This window comes from Silene latifolia, chromosome 5, assembly GCF_048544455.1.
Source record: "Silene latifolia isolate original U9 population chromosome 5, ASM4854445v1, whole genome shotgun sequence".
NCBI lineage: Eukaryota > Viridiplantae > Streptophyta > Magnoliopsida > Caryophyllales > Caryophyllaceae > Silene > Silene latifolia.
The window spans coordinates 53,136,978-53,161,843 of NC_133530.1; the positions used below are offsets into that span (position 1 = coordinate 53,136,978).

At 41.7% G+C, this 24,866-nt stretch overlaps 1 protein-coding gene across 1 annotated transcript in view; it reads left to right on the forward strand.

The window, feature by feature from the left end:
• The first annotated feature begins 429 nt into the window (after positions 1 to 429).
• The window catches only part of LOC141655373 (uncharacterized), a 37,042-nt gene continuing 12,605 nt past the window's right edge, over positions 430 to 24,866 (forward strand). The window contains exons 1-3 of the mRNA XM_074462458.1: positions 430 to 522; positions 623 to 874; positions 1,166 to 1,221. Coding sequence (XP_074318559.1) covers positions 430 to 522; positions 623 to 874; positions 1,166 to 1,221 — 401 coding nt within the window. The remainder of the gene's footprint in view (positions 523 to 622; positions 875 to 1,165; positions 1,222 to 24,866) is intronic.

The following is a 24,866-nucleotide window of genomic DNA, read 5'->3' on the forward strand; positions in this document are numbered from 1 at the left end:
AGGGTTTAGGATAGCATTAGCCAACCCGGCTACCTAATCCTACCCTAAACCCATGTATGTGCATGAGATAACCTTATATGTGCATGACTTAGCTTTGTATTTTCATGAAATAACCTTGTATGTGCATGAAATAACCTTGTATGTGCATGAAATAACCTTATATGTGCATGAAATAACCATCTGCATGCATGGGATATTAAATTGGCTCAGGTCTTCAATTCGAATTTTAAAGGCTTGTCATACACGATGATTCAATTAATTACATTTAAGTGTTGGGTTATTCTCATTTTAGGACATTATTCCCCTAATTTTAATCTCGTCTCCTAAGAAAGGGTTCACTCTTCCCCTCTAGGGTGTCTTTTAGTCTGGCTCCAGAAATTGGAGACTTAGCTGGGACAGTGGAGGTGTCTTTTAATCGGAAGGGTGATAATGCCCCTTCAAGAAGAGTCTGGGGCTCATATAAGCATCGGACCGCCTGTTACTAATTGTGATGAGCGTTTGGTGACTGTTTTTTCAAAGGAGGTATGTTGATTGCTTAATATTCTATGCCTGGCTTTAGTGCTCCAAAAGAATATCTTTAAATGTACGACACTATAGTATGTTTTTGCATTAACTATTGCAGGATATAAATTCAAGATATTCGCCAGCTCAGCATGCGGTTGTTCTGATTTTCTCCAGGTTTTCTGAGGCCACTGCAGTGAAAGTACATACAGGCTCAAACAAGGGTTCCTCAATGTCTAATCAAGTTGGTTGTTTGTTGGGTAAAGGAGGTGGTATAGTTTCTGAAATGAGGAAGGCAACTGAGACATTTATTCATATATACAAAGGTGAGAAGGTGCCTAAGTGTTCTTCAGGTGACGATCAAGTAGTTGAGGTAACATACCCTCCTCCGTTTTCTGTCTTAATTTTTGTTGTGTTGCCGAACGTCTGATGTTACATTATACTGGTGTCTGTTATTAAACATTTGAAAGAGTTGAGAAATAAAGATTGAAGAGGCTACAAACTGCATGAACAACCACCACCAAACAACTGAACGCAACCCACATACCATGTCACCACTAAATCCCGTTTGATGTACCTTGAGGGCTGATTGCAACTTAGGCAACAATGGTATCATTAATGTAGCAATTGTGTTATGTATATCCCTCATTTCATGTTTGTTTAGCGTATATTAAAGGCTATTAGCTCAATGGTAGAGCGATGTGCACATTTTTCACAAAGGTATGGGTTCGAATCCCATATAGCCTATTAAATAAAAATCTCATGATTATTGCAACTTGTCGAGATGCAAGCGGTATAGTACAACTAAGATTAAACATGCTATAATCATACTTGGGCAGCTATAATCATACTTGGGCAATCCTGACCAGGCTGTAATTAGACTCGCACGTGCAGCAATAACCCCAAGACGCAGTGTAATAGCTTTGTTGATCAGAATTTCAGAGAGTAGCTTATGCTGTTATGCATAGAAACTATGACCATATATTCCAGTCTTTGGCGATCTCAATGTAAAAGAAACACTTGTACTTCCTAGCCAATGTGGGAGTTGAACCCACATCTTGTGCATTGCACAATGCTCTACCATTTGAGCTAATTGGCTTACGAAATAAGTAAAATGTAAGCATTTGTAATGTAAAAACAGTAATGACGATATCAAAGATAGTATAAACTGATATGTTAATGTTTCATTAAATCAGTTATAATGAACATATGTGGCCAACTAACAATGAATGCGGTCATTCAACTAGCAAGAAAAACCTCTCGGAAGTGCATGTCACTCATATTAGATAAGCAGGCAAGAAGAGAATAAGTTGGCTACATAAGTAAATGACAACAATAAATCATTTGTTTGCACTAAATAAGAGCATATATAAGTTACAAAAGAAATTTTCACTCTTTTATATATGTAATGACATCATTGGAGCTGAGAGCAGATGTACACATCTGTCTCATATTATTGAGCTCTATAGGTTTAGTTGTTTCTCTTAGCCACTATTATACAGTAGAAAGAAGTCTAGGTACATAGAAATATTCAGTAGATACATGAAAATAACCACTACATGCACAAAAAATTAAACATTAACAAAGGAAACCAAGGTTGTGTATTTCTTCAAGTCATATATGCAACATAATGAAAAATTCAAAAATTTGCTAAAACTCCAAGTCAAAATCACATTAGCTTATGATACGAACCACACAGCTACACACACCCAACCCAAACCCACCACTACCAACAATAGCCGCCATCACTCAACTACACACCACCACACCATCCCTGGGTGGCAGCATTATATTTCCGACGACGCAACACCCAACCTTGTCTGTACCATGAACTAGACGGACCATGCAGATGCACACACTAGTACTCCAGATACAAAAGTTAGGCCGCCAGATACACAAATTGATTCGTGCGACAATATACATAAGCACACCATAGCATCGAAAGAAAGAATTGGTTAAGACCACCCTATGGCTGAGATACATTATTACACTTTAAAAATGCACTAAATTATAGCACATATACACTATTTCATCTAAAAGGAGCACAAAAATATAGCTCAGGTACATCAATTATCTTCACGAGTTTACCTCACAGATACACCAACACAAAGCTCAGATACACGAGTTCACCTTAAATATACATATTAGAACTCAGATGCACTATTACATCTTACATATGCACTAAATTATAGCTCAGATACACTGTTTCACCTCACATAAACAAAAAAGAGTACAGCTCGGATACATCAGTTCTCTTCACTAGTTCCCCTCGTTAATACACTGAAACATAGCTTATCTCAGCTATAATTTAGTGCTTTTCTTAGGCTAAATACCGTATCAAGGTTACACCAGCGAAATACTCATCCGAGCTAGATTTTTGTGTCACATAAAATTGCGTAAATTAGATTACTGTATAATAAAAGATTTCTCATGTGGCAAATTGACTATTGAACACTTTACATAACAAAAGATCGAATAGAAGACACGATTCCATTGTATAGCTTCAATAATAAAAACATTGAAGTTACACGATTCAACGAAAAAATTGAATTCAACTCGATTATTGTTAGAAAGAGAAACACTTATTAATTAGTCAAACCCTATTTTCAGATTCTAGTATACCTAAACGAAGATTTTTAATAGATTCATGTGTTAATATTGGCCATAACATTAATTTACGATACAAATCTCATTTTTTTTCAAAAATTTGCACATAGACAGGTAATTTCAATATTAATTATTCATGTTTTGGGGAAAAAATGCAAATGAAAATATGACTTGAATCGAATACAAACCTCATTGAATGGAGAAGATGTGATCTACGACATTTTTGCAGACTCGAAGGAAATCGTAGCGGACGAAGTCGCTGTGTTCATATAGCGTGGTTTTTTTCTGGAGATTAGAGAGAATTTGGGGGAAATAAAATAGGTGATTGAGGAGAGAGATACGTAATGTGAAATAATAAGCAAAAGTATTTCGCGCCCCGTCACAAAGCATGAGAATAAATCTCAGCTCTTGAATCTGGTTCGATCTAAGGGTTCTTATTAATCTAGAGGTTCTCATGGTTCTCATTATGTCAGTGGTTCTCACCGGATCCCGACCCTATATATATATATATATATATATATATATATATATATATATATATATATATATATATATATATATATATATATATATATATATATATATATATGATTTGGGATCCGGTGAGAACCACCTACATAGTGAGAACCGTGAGAACTCCACCTTAATGATTTTTTTCCTAAAAAATGACGACATATTTGGATTCAGCATAGAATTTTTTGTCTAGATAACATATTTCTTGGTCCAAAAAGTGTAAATTATTGACCGGAATCGTGACGAGAAACATTTTATTAATTTTGATGCACCTAGTACTCATTTTTTATGTATCTAACAATTTTCACGCACCTAGAACTCGTTTTTGTGCACGTAGAGCCTGATATTTTCATGTACCTAGTAATCATTTTCATGCATTTAACAATTTTCATGCACCTAGTATTGATTTTCGTGCATCTATAGCCATTTTAGTAACCTAATTGTATTTTTTTACATTAGGTTTATATTTTGTTAATAAAATCAAATAATTTTGTTTAGCTATACTAAAAATATGTTAGAATAAGCTAAACTAAGGGTAAATGATCCATCAAAACTTTCGGAACAAGATTTGATGATGATTTAGTAAGGGTTCTCATGGTTCTCATTATGTTGGTGGTTCTCACTAGGATCCCCGACCTATATATATATATATATATATATATATATATATATATATATATATATATATAACTTCCCCACTTCAATCCTCAAATTAATCATTTACGTTGCTTTCTATTTTGTGTTATACACTATGCATATGTTTTCTCTGCCAAAATCCAGCATGGGTGGTAATTGGTATCCATATTAGTAAGTGTCGTGGACAAATCGATCGACAAAGGATTAAAGTACGGAATAGTAAATAAACACTATCTAAGTATAAGGTAAATTCACCGCCGACTAATGTGAGTTGTGACTAATCTCTACTCACAAAAGGAAGGCAAGCAATTAAAAATTAAATAAAAAAAGATAGTCTTATAGGAATTGAACCGTCAACCCTTTAATGTCGCGAGAAAATTAGAGCATAATATTACCTCTACAACAAACGTAAGTAAAAAAAGGAGACTGCACATTATGTAACTATTTAGTTCCAGAATGCTTACTCTACTAAAGTACAAGAAAAGATAAAGAAGTTATTTCTACTCCTACGAGACAGAAATTGCTAAAAAAGTGGATTAATGAAGAACTCTAAAAGTATACTCCTATATAACAAGAGTATATTTTTCTCTAAATGCTTTTTGATTAGGATTAATTAGGACCAATGTTTAAATTACATTATCTAAGCTATTTTTGGTATTTTGATTTTCAAGTTTTATTAGATTGTTACTATTTTATTTGCATGATTATTCATGTTGTATGAGCAACAGTTCTATTTTAGTTTATCGTTATTTTAGTTTTATTGTTGCTAATCCATGCCCTAAACTTTTTTAATCACTGTTGAGGTATTATCAAGATACAACAACACGATACCGGTGTCAAACTAAGGTTGTATATGAAGTACGAGCATATAATGATTGGTTGGAGTACGAGCACATAATGACTGGTTTAAGATCGAGTGTTGTTAAAGAAATGTATGAGGGTGCGTAATTTGGTCATTTTAGAGTTGTAATACTAATTATGTCGTGGAATTAGTCTTAAATATTGGTGAGCCAAAGTCGCATGCTCCCATAGATAAATAATAGGTCCTATTACCTTAAACTATATAGTAGAGGTTGTTGGAGCTAGTGTCCTCCACAGTTAGTGTGATAACGTATATAAATCTCTTATAGGTTCACAGGGTATACTTAGTATTTTATCAGTTGATTAACGTTTACTTAATAACGGTTGGCTTGCTAGAAGTTTGACGTTATTATCATACTGATGACGGTGATCAACTGGTCCCTAAAAGTCACACCTAAAGGATGTGTTTGAGAGATGTGATTATATGAAAATGTAATCACATTGATGCCTTATATGACTAAAAGGTTAGTCCATGTATTTGACTAAAAAGTTAGTCAATGTGATGATGAGACAATTATTTAATACAATTAAATAATAACAGCTGAGAAGAATTAATTGTTAATTCGTAAATTGAATATAAACTGTTATATTTAATTATTGTATATAATGTGAGATCAAACGAATTAAGATATTCATTCGTAATTAAACATAAACGGTTATATTTAATTAGCAAATTATAAATATGCGATATTTATAGTTAATGTATATATTATACGATATTGTCATAATAATTGATGACGGACCGGTATTAATAAACCGACTGCAAACTGTTGTGTGTAGACTTATTAAATACGTGACGATATAAATGAAAATTGATAAGATATACACATTTTTATACAATATGATAACTACCAAAAATAAGGAGATTTTTCCTCCTTATTTTCGGTTGTTACACGATTCAAAAGGGAGGAAAATAAGAAAAAAAATATCTTCCTTATTCTCCTCCTCTTGGACGGTTAAAAGAGAAAAACAGGGATCATTTTTCTCACTTCCTTTTGACCTAATTCTCATATCACAAAAAAAAACCTAAAATCATTAGAAATTAGGGAACTATTCTAGCAAAGAAGAGAGGCATTTCTCATAGCATTTTGGGTGCAACGATTAGGAGAATATCGATCTCAATATTTGTTCTTAGGTTAAATTGCTAGGACCAAAGGTTAATTCTAATCTCTACTCTTTTTGTTTATGCAATTTCGTTTATGACTAGCAATTTCATAATTATAATTTCGTTATTATCCGAATTTCTTGATGAAGTATACCGATATTTCCACAAGTGGTATCAGAGCATAGGCCACGAAATTTTTTTATATGATTTTCATAAATGGATTTAAACAAAAATTTTGAAGAGAAAAAAAAAAAAAAAATTCGGCCGAGAGCAATTTTTTTTGCCGAGATGGTTTTTCTTTTTTTGATGTTTTGTTCCATTTTGATTTATTGATATTGCTGTTTTAATATGTTAAGATGATAATATGATAAATTTGTAGATGTTTTGATTTAATAAGAATTAAATTAAAATGTAAATGAAAATTGTTTTTTAATTGTTGATGATTTGTTTTTGCTATATAGTTTTGGCATACAAGTTAATTTAACAATGTTCAAATCAATTGTGATGAATCAAATATTCGGATAATCGATTTAATCATAATTTAGATATTCATTTTAAGAGGTTAAATTGAATCATCTAGTTTGGATCCATGTTTAAATTAAATGTTGATGATTATGCCAATCTTGTTCTAGTAGCAACATTAAACAAATTTGTTCTTCATAAAAGTTTTTTTTTTTTTCGGAAGAGAAAGAAAAAAAAAAGTTGTTTTTGTTTTTTTTTGGGCAGAATGCCAAGAAAAGAAAAAAAAACCTGTTTTTTTTGTTTTAGGGCTAAATGCCGAGAAAAGAAAAAAAACTGTTTTTTTGTTTTTTTTTTGAAATGCCGAGAGTCTTTATAAAAAAAAATTTTTTTTGTTTATTTTGGCCAATAATTATTATACATTATTTCTATAATGTATGATTGTTTGTTGTGAAAAAGTTCACAAATTTAAGATACCCAATTATTTTAAAGAGGTTTAAAATAATGTTGGATTAATTCATATCACTAGTTAATGTGAATTAAGATTGGAATTATTGTGAGTAATTGAGGAATTGTCACATAATTCTGATAATTATAAAATAGGTGGTTTGGATATATTACTCTACATAATTAAGAAATTATGTCTTGAATGGTTAATTTATAGTTGATGCATTTTTATTTAGTTGTATGAATTGTTGAATGGTTTAATTTACGTATTTTTGCAATCGGTTGTAATTTTGTATTACCTAGTGTGGCCTTAGTTAATTATATTTTCGTAATGATGGAAACATAATTTTAATGTAATTTTGAAATCTCGAATCTCCTTTTGGTTTTCTTTTGTATTATGTTTTTGAAATTAAAATGTAAATAGGTTTATTTTATAATTTTAATTGTAATTTTGAGAAGACTAAAGATGGAGATTGGATTGCTCACTCCCGCTACATGGACCAAGATGGAACATCAAGACAAGCTTCTCGGGTCCTAGGAAGGATTCCAAAGTTGTATTTATGTTCATTTTGGTAGATAGGCCACACTAGGACTTTGTTTTTGTTTTACGTTTTTCCATTCTCTTTGCTTTTCTTCGCATGATAATTAGTGCATCATATTCCGCCTAAACCAAACCACCTACTACTTATATGCATGAAAATTGACTCATATATATTGAATGTTAGTTATCATCGACATAAGATGTCACAATTTTAAGCCATTATCATAATTTATTCATTCTCGCATGCTAGATATTAGTTCACTTAAAATGAATTAAAATAAAGTTGATGGGATCTTCCTCTATAACTAAAATTGAGACTAGTCTTTATAAGGGCAAACAACTATGAATCCCTTCTTCGTCGGTAGGCATATATGACCTTACTCTCCATGTGACCCCTTCTACGTTGGGTAAGTAGTTTGTGTTGACTTATTTTACCTCAACATTATAATCTGAAGAGTTTCTCGTGATTATGATGGACTAAAGATAGAATTTACAGAAATTTATCAACCAAGAATTCTAATAAAGAGAATTAGCCAAGAGGTTGGCTTATCAATTTACAGATAATTGAGTCTTAGGATCATTTATATAATTCTTGAGGGAGGTCAATTGTATAAATGCTTGAGTCTTCGCTTATAACAGTTTTGCATTAGACTTAAATCATAACGATGAGTATGCTTATTATGTTTTTATTCTTCTTTTCGCAATGTAGAATTCGTTTTATATTCATAATACTGCTTACAACAAATGGCTGGAAATAATGATATCCCTATGCCAAGTGCCACACTTGCACGCGAGTCCTGGCTCAAAACTTTCATGGACCACATGAATCAGTCCACCCGACTGAAGATTGATGGGTCCAACTTTGCGGACTGGGAGGCATCATTACGGAATGCTGGCATTGCTGACAGTAAGCTCAAGTACTTAACTGAGCCAATACCGCCAAACCCAGACCCCAATGCAAGAGCTAACGAGTCACTTGCTTATAGTGACTTCGTTATAGTAGCGGGTGCGATAAAGAACGTACTCATATTTGCAATGGAAACCAATTTGCAAAGACGCTTCATTGCCCAAGGTGCAAACAAGATTTTCACCACGCTCACTAATGAGTTCTCAAAAGCACTGAGAATCGTTACTTATGAGCATACCTGTCGCTTATTTGATGCGAAACTCCAGAAGGCCAACCGGTTAGCCCACACATTCTTAACATGATTGAGAATGTCGAGAAACTGGAGGCACTTGATTGCAAAATCAGTGAGAGCATAGTCATTGACCGTATGCTTCATTCACTTCATGATGGTTTTGCCCTTTTCAGGGCAAATTACTACATGAATGACATGAAGAAAAGTCCTCATGAGCTACACTCACTTCTCGTATAGACCGAGAAGGATATGAAATTGAGTGGGAGCATGAAGCAAGATGTTCTCATGATTTTCAACAAGAATAAGGGTAAGGGCAAAGCTCACGGCGACCTAACTGTAGGAAAGCCAAAGTTTAAAAAGTCAGGAAACGGTAAGAGTGGGCCTGGTGAGACTAGTGGCTCACTAGGCAAGGCAAAGAGCAAGGACGGTAATGTTGAGTCCCACCATTGTCACAAGACTGGGCATTGGAGGAGGAACTGTCCCGTGTACCGTGAGGACATAAAAGCAGGCTGCGTCACTCCTGTTGGTATGTCATCTTATATTCATATGATTGAGATTAACCATGCAAGTTTCGGAACTTGGGTACTTGATACTCGTTGTGGTTCTCATCTGTGTAATAATTTGCAGGGCCTAAAAAACATCAAACCCCTCGCAAAGGGTGATGTGGACCTGCGAGTCGGGAATGGAGTACGAGTTGCTGCAGTCTCAATGGGAACATACGTAATCCAGCTCCCTAGTGGTTTTGAGTTATATTTATATAACTGTTAATATGTACCCAGTTTATCTAAGAATATTATTTCTGTTTCCGTACTTGATAAAAACGGTTTTTCATTTTCAATAAAGGACAATAGCTGTATTTTCTCTTTTAATGAAATGGTTTATGGCAAAGCAGTTTCCATGAATGGAATTTATATCTTAGATCAAACCACAGATATATTACATGTGAATAATAAGAAATTAAAGGTTGGTGACAAAGATCAAACTTATCTATGGCATTGTCGAATGGGACACATAAATGAAAAACGTATAAAGAAACTCATTGAGAATTGGACTATTCCCACATTTGATTTCTCTTCATTTGGCACGTGTGAATCATGTCTTATCGGCAAAATGACTCGAATTTCGTTCAAAGGTGTTGGAATGCGCGCTAGTGACCTATTAGGACTCATACATACTGATGTTTGTGGACCTATGTCAATCACCGCAAGAGACAGGTATAGATATTTTATCACTTTCACGGATGATTTGAGTAGATACGGATATGTCTACTTAATGAAGCATAAAAGTGAGTCTTTTGAAAAATTCAAGGAATACCAGAATAAGGTTGAGAACCAACTGGGAAGAAATGTTAAAGGACTCCGTTCAGATCGGGGTGGCGAATATCTTTCAAATGAGTTTGATCAACACCTTAAAGACTGTGGAATAGTTTTGCAGTTAACTCCACCTGGAACACCTCAATTAAATGGTGTGTCTGAACGGAGAAATCGAACACTACTTGATATGGTTCGATCCATGATGAGTCACACGGTAGTACCTGATTCATTATGGGGTTTTGCTCTTTTGTCAGCTGCTCTTATACTTAACCGAAGTCCGTCTAAAAAAGTCGACAAGATTCCATATGAAATGTGGAAGGGAACGGTCCCTAACTTGTCCTTTATTCGGGTTTGGGGCTGCGAGGCTTATGTCAAGTGGAGACACGAGGATAAGCTCGGCCCGCGATCGGTCAAGACATACTTTATTGGTTATCCAAAAGGAATGTTTGGTCATTACTTCTATTCGCCTACCGAACATCGAGTTTTTGTTGCGGCTAGTGCGAAGTTCTTAGAGAAAGAATTTCTCGAGAACAAGTCAAGTAATAGAACCTTCGAGCTGTCGGAGATTCAAGAACCAACAACCAAGGAACAGATGGAGGAATATGTTCCTTCAACTAATGATACGGTTAACATTCCTCAGGAACCTAGGAGGTCGGGTAGAGTCTCTAATCCTCCAGACAGATACATTGGTATGGTCGAGGAAAATGACATTTTACTCCTATCGAGTAATGAACCCGCTACCTATAAAGGTGCCATGACCTGTTCTGATTCTAAGCTATGGCTTGAAGCCATGCAATCCGAGATGGACTCCATGTATGAGAATGACGTATGGGATCTTGTTGATTTACCTAACAAGGTAAGACCTCTTCAGTGCAAATGGCTTTACAAAATAAAGCATTTTGTAGACGGACAACCAGATACCTATAAGGGATGACTAGTGGCAAAAGGTTTCACTCAAGTGCACGGATTGCATTATGATGAAATTTTTGCACCCGTAGTTATGCTGCGTTCCATTCGGATAATCTTAGCGATTGCCGCTTTTCATGACTATGAAATTTGGCAGATGGATGTGAAAACTGCCTTCTTAAACGGTTATTTGGAGGAGGAGTTGTACATGGTGCAACCCGAAGGTTTCATAGATCTTGAAAATCCTAAGAAACTGTGCAAGCTTAAACATTCCATTTATGGACTTAAGCAAGCTTCTCGGAGTTGGAATCATCGTTTCGGCCAGGTGATAAAAGAGTATGGTTTCACACGATCAGTCGAGGAACCATGCTTATATATCAAGTCGAGTGGGAGCAAGATTGTTTTCTTGATATTGTATGTCGATGACATACTCTTGATTGGGAATGACATTCCTCTCTTATCTTCGGTAAAAGGATGGTTGAAGAACCATTTCCAGATGAAAGATCTGGGTGAGGCACAACGCATATTGGGAATCCGTATCTATCGAGATAGATCACGACGGATGTTATCACTGAGTCAGGAGTCTTATTTAGATAAGATTCTTGAAAGGTTCAGCATGACCAACTCCAAGAAGGGGAACCTTCCAATGACGTCTGGGATGCATTTGAGCAAGTCTCAGTCACCCCAGACACCTTAAGAGGTCGAGCGCATGAGTCGTGTTCCTTATGCACCAGCCATAGGATCAATCATGTATACCATGATATGCACACGTCCAGACGTGGCATATGCATTGAGTATGACGAGTCGATACCAAGGCAATCCAGGTGAAACACACTGGATAACTGTTAAAAACATCCTTAAGTACCTACGGAGGACTAAGGATTGGGTATTGACTTATGGAGGAGATACTAAGCTATGTGCAATCGGTTACGCAGATGCTAGCTTCCAAACGGATCGAGATAATTCGAAATCTCAGTCTGGATTCGTTTTTACTCTTAATGGTGCTACGGTCAGCTGGAAGAGGTCCAAACAGGAAGTTGTAGCAGATTCTACTACTGAATCCGAGTACTATGCCGCTCGTATGAAAGCAAAGAAAGGAAGCTATATGGATGCGTCAATTCTTACAAGGACTAACCGTAGTTCCTAGTTCGAATGACCCAATCACCATCTATTGTGACAATGAAGGCGCCATCTTCCAGGCCAAGGAGCCTAAGTCTAGCAACAAGTCTAGACATGTACATCGGAAGGCTCACCTGATCCGAGATTACGTGGAGTAAGAGGAGATAGTGATTGACAAGATTGCTTCGGATGACAACATCGCGGACCCTCTCACTAAACCATTGAAATATGATAAGAATGAAGGGCACGTTATTTCCATGGGAATTAAACATGCTCCTGAGTTGTACTAGTTGCTTATGGATTCGATACATTTTCTTTTTCCATATGCTTTTTATAACTTCATCGTTTTATTTCATATTTTGTTTTTCATGTGGATTGTACGACAACATTGAACGCCACAAAGTGAACTGAATTACATTATATTTGTTTTGGTTCGTAATCGCCTACATGAGCTGATAACTCTGGCTATTATTTTGTGAAGTTGATTGATGGTGGGTTCAACGAGCCATAAGTCAAACGGTTGGCTGATCGATCACAGATGCGAGTTATAACGATACCTCGTAGGACAATTGTGACAACGTAATGGAGTCCTAAATGTTTAAAAACATTCGGTGCCAGGTCGTGGATTGGACGTCCATTGTGTTCCTAGAGTCGATTCTTTTGACTATCGACTGTCTCTTGAGATTAAGGCAGTTTTTGGGTGACTTTGGTTTCTTTCTCATGGTCGACCGTAACAGGAGGCTAAGCAGATTTTTACTGGGTCATTTCATCGTGCTTATATCTCAGGATTCGAGTTGAAGAAAATATCCAATCTTTATCAGGTTTAGTCATTTCTCAGGGCCACTCGAGGAGTTTAATCGAAATGCATGGCCATGCTCGAATAATGATTCGTTTATCGTTAAGTTACTCTCTAGTCGGAAAACCACTCTTGATATTGATCACTTGTAAAATACGACCTTTGTGAATACGGATTTTGCAAATTGTTTTACATTGAGTGGGAGAAATTTTAGGATATGAGAATCGGTTATCGCACATACACTTTTGAGGACAAGTGGGAGATTGTTGGAGCTAGTGTCCTCCACAGTTAGTGTGATAACGTATATAAATCTCTTATAGGTTCACAGGGTAAACTTAGTATTTTATCAGTTGATTAACGTTTACTTAATAACGGTTGGCTTACTAGAAGTTTGACGTTATTATCATACTGATGGCGGTGATCAACTGGTCCCTAAAAGTCACACCTAAAGGATGTGTTTGAGAGATGTGATTATATGAAAATATAATCACATTGATGCCTTATATGACTAAAAGGTTAGTCCATGTATTTGACTAAAAAGTTAGTCAATGTGATGATGAGACAATTATTTAATACAATTAAATAATATCAGCTGAGACGAATTAATTGTTAATTCGTAAATTGAATATAAACTGTTATATTTAATTATTGTATATAATGTGAGCTTAAACGAATTAAGATGTTAATTCGTAATTAAACATAAACGGTTATATTTAATTAGCAAATTATAAATATGCGATATTTATAGTTAATGTATATATTATACGATATTGTCATAATAATTGATGACGGACCGGTATTAATAAACCGACTGCAAACTGTTGTGTGTAGACTTATTAAATACGTGACGACATAAATGACAATTGATAAGATATACACATTTTTATACAATATGATAACTAGCAAAAATAAGGAGATTTTTCCTCCTTATTTTCGGTTGTTACACGATTCAAAAGGGAGGAAAATAAGAAGAAAAAAATATCTTCCTTATTCTCCTTCTCTTGGACGGTTAAAAGAGAAAAAGAGGGATAATTTTTCTCACTTCCTTTTGACCTAATTCTCACATCACAAAAAAAACCCTAAAATCATTAGAAATTAGGGATCTATTCTAGCAAAGAAGAGAGGCATTTCTCATAGCATTTTGGGTGCAACGATTAGGAGAATATCGATCTCGATATTTGTTCTTAGGCCAAATTGCTAGGACCAAAGGTTGATTCTAATCTCTACTCTTTTTGTTTATGCAATCTCGTTTATGACTAGCAATTTCATAATTATAATTTTGTTATAATCCGAATTTCTTTATGAAGTATACCGATATTTTCCACAGAGGTAAGTCGGGTGTCAAATATGCTGGGAAGACGTTGTAATCAATGTGTAGAAAGTAAAGAGTACAAGAAACAATAATATAGGGGTTTTTGAGATTGATTAAGCAATAAACTACTAAACAAATAGTAAAGATAGGTGAATTCAGTTGATTAAAAGTCTTGAGTCAACAAATATCCACTATCAACAAACCATTTGTCTTCGATTGTCTTTAATTTAATTACTCTCAAGTACTTTATTGTGGAAATACGAATTTCCTTCTTCCTCTTAAATTTAGTCAACTAACTCGGAACGCGATATTAGAAGACCATAATTATTGAACAAGCTATCTAATCCACGCTCTAGATTTAATCCAACAACAACAATAACGATCAAAGAAAGCAATAAAGATAATGATCTTTAACACACGCGGTTAACGGTACGAATTATATGTTTAGTCTCCACTTCGTCCTAATAACGATGAAACGCATACAAATTATTAGGGTAAAGTTTGCTACTGATGGGGCATATTCTGCACCCGCTGACCGAGTCAACATATTGAGCAAGGTCAAAGACATCCACAGCAAGTCAACGTATTAGACAAACCCTAACCGACGCGACTGTCTACTGTCACTTGGGTCCCGGCTGGGCAACTAGCCAGCCGGGAGGCATATCCGCGTACTCATATCCAAGACCCCTCGGCATGGAGTCAACCAGGTCCGCCGGCCTGCCATGGGTCCCTCGGCCGAGGGTAGAACAGTCTTTCCACCTGCTCTGCCACTTGGCCACTTGGCCACTACGTGACAAAAGGTGAAAGTCTATAAATACTCCTCAACCCTCATTGAGGAAAGGATCCGAAAATAATCAATTAAACACACTAATCTGGTATAAACTCCTTATCTCTACAATATACTTTGTGCCAAGTAACACACAACTTAATCCCTTTTAAGTTTACTGACTTGAGCGTCGGAGTGAGTTCGCTCGGTACCAAGCCGAGCCCTCAGTTTGTTCATTGTTTCAGGAGAGGCCGAAAGGAAGAGTCAAGCAAAGTCATCATTCTACAAGCTTACGTGGTAACAAATCCGCTCCTCCGGAATTACACCGGAACAATTGGCGCCGTGTCTGTGGGGATAGATACTAGAAGCTAGTCAAATCCCTTACAAAAAAAAAAACAAAACAAAACCCACCCAACAAGCTAAGAAGATGTCAAAACAACAAGAAGTAATTGTGAGCGATTTAAACCGCATTCTATCAGGATGACACGAGTCCATAATTTCGAGATTGGGCAATCCCCCCACGGCCGAGTAATTCAACGGCGTACGGGATGCCAATACTACGGAAACACCGTCACGCCAAGTCACCGTCATGGGACATGTGGTCGATGCAGCCAAATTGAAGCTCTTCCTGGACCTGATGGGTAATACGCCGATCACCCCCGCCGCAACGACGGTGACGACAGCACACCCGCAGGTGACCAGGGCCCATAAAGTGACCCCGAACAACTTGTCCGGGGCAATACAAGGAGCCATGCACACTAGGATGCCGGCGGGGCCCGTGCTGCCAGTGGCAGACCAAAGTCCTTCCCCCACTCGCGGGAGGACAGCGTCGCCGCGGCAACAACGAGGCCCGCCCCGAAGAAATGAAGAAAGAAGTCCGACTATCCAAAGTCGGGCAACAAGAAGCCCTTCCCGCTACGAGGAGAGAAGCCGGACTAGAGTTGCGAGGAGCCGATCGCCACGCGTCATTCGACACGTGGTCAGACAGCCCCTCAATGCCTACGTCCTCGGAGTCTCTGTGCCAACCAAACTAAAGCTGCCGTCCCTATCATACAAAGGGGATAGTGACCCAACCGACCACGCCGAGGCTTTCGAGTCTTACATGTCGGTATGGGAGCAGCCTGATGAGGTATGGTGCCGGGTCTTCCCAACAACCCTGCATGGGATGGCCCAGAGTTGGTACAAGGGGCTGCCTAATGGTTCGCTATACTGCTACGCCGACCTAAGGGATAACTTCATAGCCCAGTACGCCTGCAACAGGAGAAGAGCCGTGGAGACATCGGATCTCCTCACTATCTGACAGGGGGAGGACGAGTCTCTACGAAGCTATGTGAAGAGGTTCGACGCAAAAGCTCAGCAGATCCGTGAGCTGAACACCGAACTAGCGGCTTCTTGACCGATGAAAGGCCTCCCGAAAGGCGAGCTCAAAAATGAGCCGATCAAGTGCGAGGTCCTCAACCCGGACTCCACCGAGAAAGATGGCGGACCAAGCCGTAAAGGTGGAGGATTACCACAAGACCGGGTAGGCCACGGTGAAGTGGGCACCAAGAAAGGAGGAGCCGCCGGGAGAATACCGATGAAGGTCGCCGTGACATGAATAGGCCACTACCGAAAGATGTAACAGAAACAGAGCTCGGCGGGGCGCGGGGAGTTCGGGACCATACACCCGAGAAGAGGTATCACGGTCTCACCCCCGGTCAAATCACCGGGCCGAGGTCTATGCCCCGAGCAAGAATGAAGGGCGAAGTGGGCAAGACCCCCAAGACGAGGGCGGAGGGCGACGCAAACCAATTTTGCGATTAACACGGCCAGCCCGGCCATAAGACCGACGACTGTCGGCATCTGAAGAACGCCATCGAGGAGCTGATCCGGAAGGGAGCCCTCAGCAAGTACGTAGCTGGGGCCCCGGAAACGAGCTCCGACGGGGCGAACAGGAAATCAGTATTCCAGAGGATGGGAGTGATCCAAGTGGTTATCGAAGGAAACGAGAACGGAGGATCGGCTAATGGGCACAAACGGCACCTAAATGAGCTTTACCAAGCCATCAACTTTGTGCCCACCACAGCAATCCCCGCTTCCACCGTCCCCGATATAACCATCGGAAAGAAAGACTACGAAGGAGTCGTAGCCCGCACAAACGACTACCGGTAGTCCACACTGGACATATCCAACCACTTGGTTAAGAGGTGCCTAATTGATACAGGCGCCTACACAGACATCATGTTCAGGGAATGCTTCCTCAACCTCGGTCTGAAGATTAAGGACCTGAGTCCCTGCACCAACCCACTATACAGCTTCTATGGGGCTGGCCTGGTACCCCTGGGGTCAATCAGGTTGCCGATGATGTTCGGCGAGGCGGATGCGGCCAAGAACGTTTTATCTGAGTTCGTGGTCATTGATGGTTCGTCCGCCTACAATGTTCTAATAGGCCGGGTTACTTTGAGCGAGGCCGATCTTCGTAATGTCCATCCGGGCCCCGACATTGATGTATGTCTCGGACCGGGGGAGGCACAAAAGCTCGTCTCAAAGGACGAGAGAGACGAAATTATCAATGTCCAAATATCTGCCAGAGGGTGTAACATGCAATCCCTCAAAGTGGCGAAGAAATCAGAGAAGGGGAAGAACCCATCCTTACGACAGGAGGGTGATCCGATGAGCACCAACAACGTCAACATGGTCGAGGGGGCCGAGACCGAAGAAATAGAAATTGACCCGGGCGCACCGAATCGCTTGTCGGTGCCTACCGGGAGCCAAAATTCAGCCGACCTCCTGGACTGCCGAGAAAGAACAAAGACGTCTTCGCGTACTCGGCCGCCGAGATGCCAGGCGTGAGCCGAGAGGTGATCGTTCACAAGCTGAACGTACTCTCCAACGCGCCTGTCAGCGCGAAGATGAGGAACTCCTCGGCCGAGAAAGATGAGGCCATCAAGGCCGAGGTAGACAAACTATTAGAGGCGGGCTTTATCATGCCTTGTACTTACCCTGAGTGGCTAGCAAATGTTGTAATGGTGAAGAAGTCATCAGGGGGGTGGAGGATGTGTGTTGATTTTACAAATCTTAATAAAGCATGCCCTAAAGATTGCTATCCCTTGCCTCGAATAGATAGCTTAATTGACGCAACGGCATGCTACACTATGCTGAGCCTGCTAGACGCTTTCTCAGGATACCATCAGGTATTCATGGCCGAAGAAGACATGCCTAAGTGCGCATTCATCACCATACACGGCACATACATATATAAAATGATGCCGTTCGGTTTGAAAAACGCTGGCGCAACTTACACTAGGCTGGTGGACAAATGTTTTAAGATCAAAAAGGGCGAAACATCGAGGCTTACGTCGACGATGCTATTGTAAAAAGCAAGTCTGACAGCGAGCACTTGGCCGACTTGAGCGAAACATTTTGTTCACTTAGAAAATACAAGATGAAACTTAACCCAATGAAATGCAACTTCGGTGTCCGGGCAGGTAAGTTCCTCGGCGTGCTTGTCAGCGCCAGGGGAATTGATGCCAATCCAGAGAAAGTCCAGGCAATACTGGACCTACCGGAGCCGAGGAATCGAAAAGAGGTTATGATGTTGACCGGGAGGATGGCGGCTCTCGCCCGTTTCATTTCCCGGTCAGCCGACAAGAGCACCCCATTCTTCAAAGTGTTGAAGGGGAATAAAGACTTGGTGGGGAGGAGGAACAGAGCACGGCAAAGCAATCGAAAGCTCATCTTCAAACTCTCCCAACCCTGTCCGGCCGGGATCTTTGGGGAGACGCTATATCTATACATAGCAGCGATTACCTCGGCCACGGTCGATCCGTAATCTTTAGAGAAGAAGACAAGAAGAACACCCAATCTACTTTGTCACCATACATACATCGTTGCCCGCCGAAAGAAATTACCCACCGATTGAAAAAGCGCCTTTCTTTGTCGTCGTTGCCGCAAGGAAACCGAAACCTTACTTCGACGCGCATCCCGTGACGGTCTTAACCGACCAACCATTGGAGAAAACATTGGAAAAATTTGAACAATCCGGCAGACTCATCAAATGGGCAGTAGAGCTATCCGGCTTCGGCATTCAATACAGGCCGAGGCCCTCGATAAAGGGGCGTGCACTTGCGAGACTTCCCGGCCGAGTGCACATACCAAGAAGAATCCCGGCCCGCGTATGGGAAGTATATACCGACGGGTCCTCTACGGCAAAACGGCTCAGAGCCGGCATCCTTATCATCACCCCAAACGGGACGAGTTTGAGTATGCCTTGAAATTTACCTTCTCGGCCTCAAACAACGAATCCGAATACGAGGCGGTGATAATCGGAGTCGAGCAAGCAAGAGTCGCCAAGGAACACATTGTGTTGAATACGGACTCACTATTGGTGACTAACCAAATCGAGGAGAGTATGAGGCTCGAGACGATGGGATGGTAAGATACCCGGAAAGAGTAAAAGCCGACACTTCGCAAAATTAAAATCTTTCCAAATCCAATGCATCCCTGTGTCCGAGAACAACCGAGCCGACGCTCTCTCAAAACCGGCGATTCAACCATCAAGAATGTCACCAACGTCTTTGGTGGATATCGGGAATGCTAAAAGCATCACCGAGACCGTCGGCATGGTGGGCGACATAGAAGCCGAGACGACGTGGATGACTCCGATAATGAAATACAAACTAACAAAAGAATTACCGGAGGACCGCAGTCTCTCTCAAAAGATAAAGAGGATCGCCGCAAGATACTTGGTGTTCGAAGGAGAACTATACAGAAGGTCTGTGATAAGACCACTTTTGAAATGTGTCGGCCCAGCCGACGCGGAGCTCATACTGACGGAGATTCACGAAGGCATCTGTGGACATCACATGGGGGCAAGAACGCTAGCCCACAAAGCTCTCCGAGCCGGCTACTTCTGGCCTACCATGCTTGAAGATTCCAGAACTAAGACTAAGAAGTGCAAGAATTGTCAGATGCATGCTCCGGTGATACATGCACCTTCCCGAGACTTGCAGCCAGTACTTAACCCCCTACCATTTGCACAGTGGGGGATGGATTTATTAGGGCCATTTCCGACGGCCTCCGGAGGAAGGAAGTACCTGATCGTCGCCGTTGACTACTTCACCAAATGGGTCGAAGGCGTCGCGAGCACTCGCCAAGACCACGGCGGCCGTAAGAAAGGTGATTTGGGAGAACGTCATAACTCCTTTTGGGTTACCCCAAGTCATGGTATTTGACCACGGCCGAGAGTTTTGGAGTGACACGATGATGAACTGGCTAGAAGAACTCGGTATCAAGTTTGCATACTCTTCCGTCTGCCACCCTCAGAGCAACGGGCAGGCGGAGGTAGCTAATAAAACAATCCTAAACGGGCTGAAAAAGAAGGTTGAAGATCTAAAGGGAAGGTGGGCTGATGAACTACCCGGCGTCCTGTGGTCCCTTAGAACCACGGAGAAAGAAGCAACGGATACGATCCATTCCACCTTGTCTATGGGTCTGAAGCCGTCCTACCAATTGAAGCATCGGTGCCGACATTCAGAACGTAAACCTTTAACCCAGTCGAAAATGAGGAAGGCCTGAAAGCCTCCCTAGACCTGGTCGAAGAAAGTCGAGACACGGCACGGTTCAACTTAGCCGTTTACCAAAACAGAATGAGAAGAGCCTACAACCGAAGGGTCCACAAAAGGGACTTAAGAGTAGGAGATCTAGTCCTAAGAAAGTCGGCCGCCACCAACAAAGGAAACATCCATGGCAAGATGACGGCCAACTGGGAAGGACCCTACAAAGTGGTTGAAGAAATGAGGTCGGGTACATACCGGCTGACAGACATGGAGGGTGTGCCTCTAATGAGCCACTGGAACACCGACAACCTTAGAAAATACTTCGTATAGCGGCGGAGGTGTCCGAGACCGTTGTGGGCATCCCAACGCATGATTATATCTAATGAAAAGTGTTCCAAGTTTTCCATCAAAATGAAGAATCCCCCTCCATAGTCCTACCAAAGTGGACGTCGCGGCCAAAGCCAGGCAGTCACTCCCGAAGTACAAAAGCGTATAAGCACTGTTGAGACGCAAATCTGACTGCCCCGGCCAATCCGGGGGTGGCAGAGGAAGCGATCAATATGTCTATAGATACGGAAAGCAGTCAAAACGTAAACTCGGTTGCCTCGGCCAAAGCCGGGAGTGACGAGGGAAACGCGACTTTCCCACAGCAGTTGTTACTCGCCACAACGACCAACATGCTTAGGAACGTATAAGTACGGTTGAGAAACGCAAATCGGACGCCTCGGCCAGGCCGAGAGTGAAAGAGGAAGCGATCAACACGTCTACAGATACGAACGCTGTCGCGCCGTAACCCCGATTGCCTCGGCTAGACCGAGAGTGACGGGGACACAACGACCGATACGCTAATATGTTCACAACGGCGGTTGGGAAGCGCAAATCTGACGCCTCGGCTAGGGCCGAGAGTGAAGGAGGAAGCGACCGACACGCCAACATGTTTAAAGACGTTTAAGTACAATTGAGATGTGCATCCTAACTGCCTCGGCCAGGCCGAAGGTAAAAACAAAAAGCACTCAATATGTTAAAAACGCAAGGAGATAACTCAGACGAAAATGAGATAAAGACCTCGGCCAAGCCAGAGGCAAAATAAACAAACTCTTATTAAAAATGTTCACAGGTAATACAAGAAAGAAGTCGACGGCCGTCCCCATAAGGATAGCCTAAACACTACCTACCAAAGTTCAAAAAAAAAAAAAAGGAAAGGTACAGCAAAAGGTTACAGACATGAGAATTGAAAGCGCCAAAAAAAAGATGGCAGGGAGGAAAGGCTCAATAGTTGGCCCCCGAACAGCTGAAACAGTCTGAAGGGCCGGGTGAATCCGGTGACGACCGCCCGTCTCCCTATGCCTGTTTCTGCTCGCCATCAGCAGCAGTAACGGCATCATCATCAGTGGGCGACCCAGAAGCCGACTTAACAGCTTCAGCTGCCTTTGCCCTCTCAGCTTCCTCCCTGGCCGCCTTCACCTTTTCAGCATGGGCCGCCTTCTTCGCAGCCTCCTTAGCGGCTTTCTTCGCCTCTGCCTCCTCCGCAGCCTTTTCCTCCGCAGCAGCCGCCTTATCATCAAGCAGCTGGTCAAATTTTTGCCACGGGAAGGAGCCGTCAGGAAAGAGCTCTCTGATTACTTCCCTGGTAGCTTCTTCGGCCTGGTCCCAGTATTGGGCGCACATGTTAGGGATGACGTCAGTTTGGAGCGTCTCAATGTCCTCCTCCCTCTGGGCAAGGATAGCCCTTGTGTTCCTGTGTGCCTTCGACTGAGCCAAATACAGAGACTTCCATTCTTCCCTCTTACCAACAAAGAAAGTCGTAAGCGGCACGAAGCTTGTCCCGCTCCTCCGCAGCCTTAGCGGCGTCGGCCTCGTAGCCTCAACCTTGGCCCTCTCGGCTAGGACCTTCTCAAGATCCTCCCCGAGCTTTCGCTCGAGGAAATCCTTTTCGGCGGGCTGGAAGTCCTTCTTCACCTTCTCGGCCTCTTGCTTAGAAGCATCAAGCTCAAGCCTAAGCCGTTCAAGCACAGGGGCAGCTTCAGCCATGACCTTTTCTTGCTTTATAATGTGAGCACCGGCCACGTCAGCCCACTTCGCTAGCATCTTCCTAATCTGGGCAGGGGAAGGCTTCGGGGAGGAGGAGACGACATCGGCATTCTTATCACCCGTCTGCACAGGCTGCTTCTCTAATCGCCATTCAGAGGGACCGGTAGACGGCGGCGGTTGATCTACAAAAAATTCGGACAAAGCATCCATGTCAAAATTCATTGACATGCCAGAGAGCCTGTCATCAGGAACGCCTAATGAACCAGCTAAATCTCAGCCACATGTTAGATCTGTACCAAGCTTGGCCTTCTTGGTTGGAGGACCCATTTCTTTGCCGGCCTCGGTAGCAGTAGCAGCGGCAGCAGCAGACGCTGTCTCTTTTCTCTTACGTAAAAGAGGAGATTCCTCTGCAACGGTGACCTCCTCTTCGACATCAACAACGACCACCACCTTCTCCTTTTGGACTGCAGGGATTGAAGGTTGAACTGAAGTTGACGCCGTCGCCGCCGTAGACGTTGCTCTTGGCTTTCGGCGCAAGCACGTTACGGCGATCTTCCTCCGAGCCGCCCCGCATCCAAAACCTTCACTCGCCGATCCATGAGTTCGTTTGGGGCCGGTCTGCGATCACGTGCCGCGGCCTTAGGATGCAACTCAATAACTCTCCTGTTCTTGTCAAGTCCGAACCTCTCAAGGACGTCACCGACGATTAAGGCCAAAGCGGATGCAAAGGAAACGAAGCAAGAGTTAAGTAAAAGAAATAAATCAAAGTTCAAAAAACAGAAACATTAAAAGAGGAGATGGGCCTCACACCGACCCCACTCACCCTGTTCGAGGGCCGGTATGAGGCCGACGTGGCAGAGCGGCTCTCATCCTCGAAGAATGATCTCGCGTCGGGGCATCCATCCCTTCGGCGTCCCATCCTTCTCAGCCTCAAACAGCTTCATTGCCCGCCTTTCGTCCTCATTGAGATAGACCTTCAAGGCGTCCATCTTAAGCTTATTCCGGGAGACATATTTCTCACGCTCCCCCCGACTCTCACACCGCAAATTGACACGGTGCTGGAAGGACCGGGGCAGTGGATAATCCTCCGGAACCTCGACGTATACCCACCGCCCCTTCCAATCCTTGCAAGAAGTAAGCTTAGAGACGGTGATATAACCGGCTCAGTCAGATGCTATACCACCCCGTGCCACCCACGACATTTCGTCGAAGGTGGTGAAGCCGGCGAAAGAGGTTCACCGTTGGGACCTCCCCTTTGAAAAGACACAACCATACAAAACCAACAATCGCCCTGATGGCCAACGGATGCGGTTGGGCCACGACGACGTTCATGGCTTTAATAATGGCAACAACGTACTCATTCGGAGGAAACCGGAGCCCATACTCCGGTGTCCGATGTATACGCCGATACAACCCGGGGGAGGGCAACAGACGGCCTGACCCTCTTTAGGAATAACAATCTTATACTCCCTGCCGAAGGAGAAATGATGTTCAAAAAATTCAGAACCAGAACAACTGGCGAACTTGTTTGTCCAAGCACGATCAGGACCGATCTTACAGGCATCGCCGTGATCCAAGAGATGCGGCCTCTCCTCATCAGAATGAGCCCTTTCCTCATCATCACCATCATCATCAACATCATCACCATCATCCTCGAAATCCTCCAAATATTTTGGATCAATCTCAGGAGAAAGCGGCCTGGGACCCCCAACGGTTAACGGGATGACAACCAGTGCCTCCTCTTCATTAGGGCGCGACGGGAGCCCCCCGCAGAAGTACTAGGTCCAAAGATCGTTAGAAGACATGACAACAAATACTTAATAAATAAAAGTTGAAAAATTTGTTTGTTTACCTTGGAAAAGTGTTACGCCGAGTAACGCTTTGAAGACTAGAGGGAAGTTTCGTCAAAGAAGGCTAGAGAGAAGAAATTTTTTTTGAGAAAGTGAATTTTTGGCGGCCAAAATCAGGGGCTAACTGCTCTATTTATAGAGCAAAGCCCATGAAACGGACCAATCAGAGCAAAGCCCATGAAGCGTCAACCAATCAACGCCGAGCCACGTGTCAAGCATGCAGCCATGGAATGTCAATCGACAAACAGTTACAAAACTTCTTCAACACGCTCCTTGACAGAATGCCAATCGACGTATCTTCTTCAACACGATCCTTGGTATCTACTTGCCAAACGGCCCATTGTTCAACCAAGCTTGGCAAAGACCGGGTGGGGCAATCAAAAGCACACGCACTCACAACCTCGGTCTCGGCAGCGTCATTTTCTTT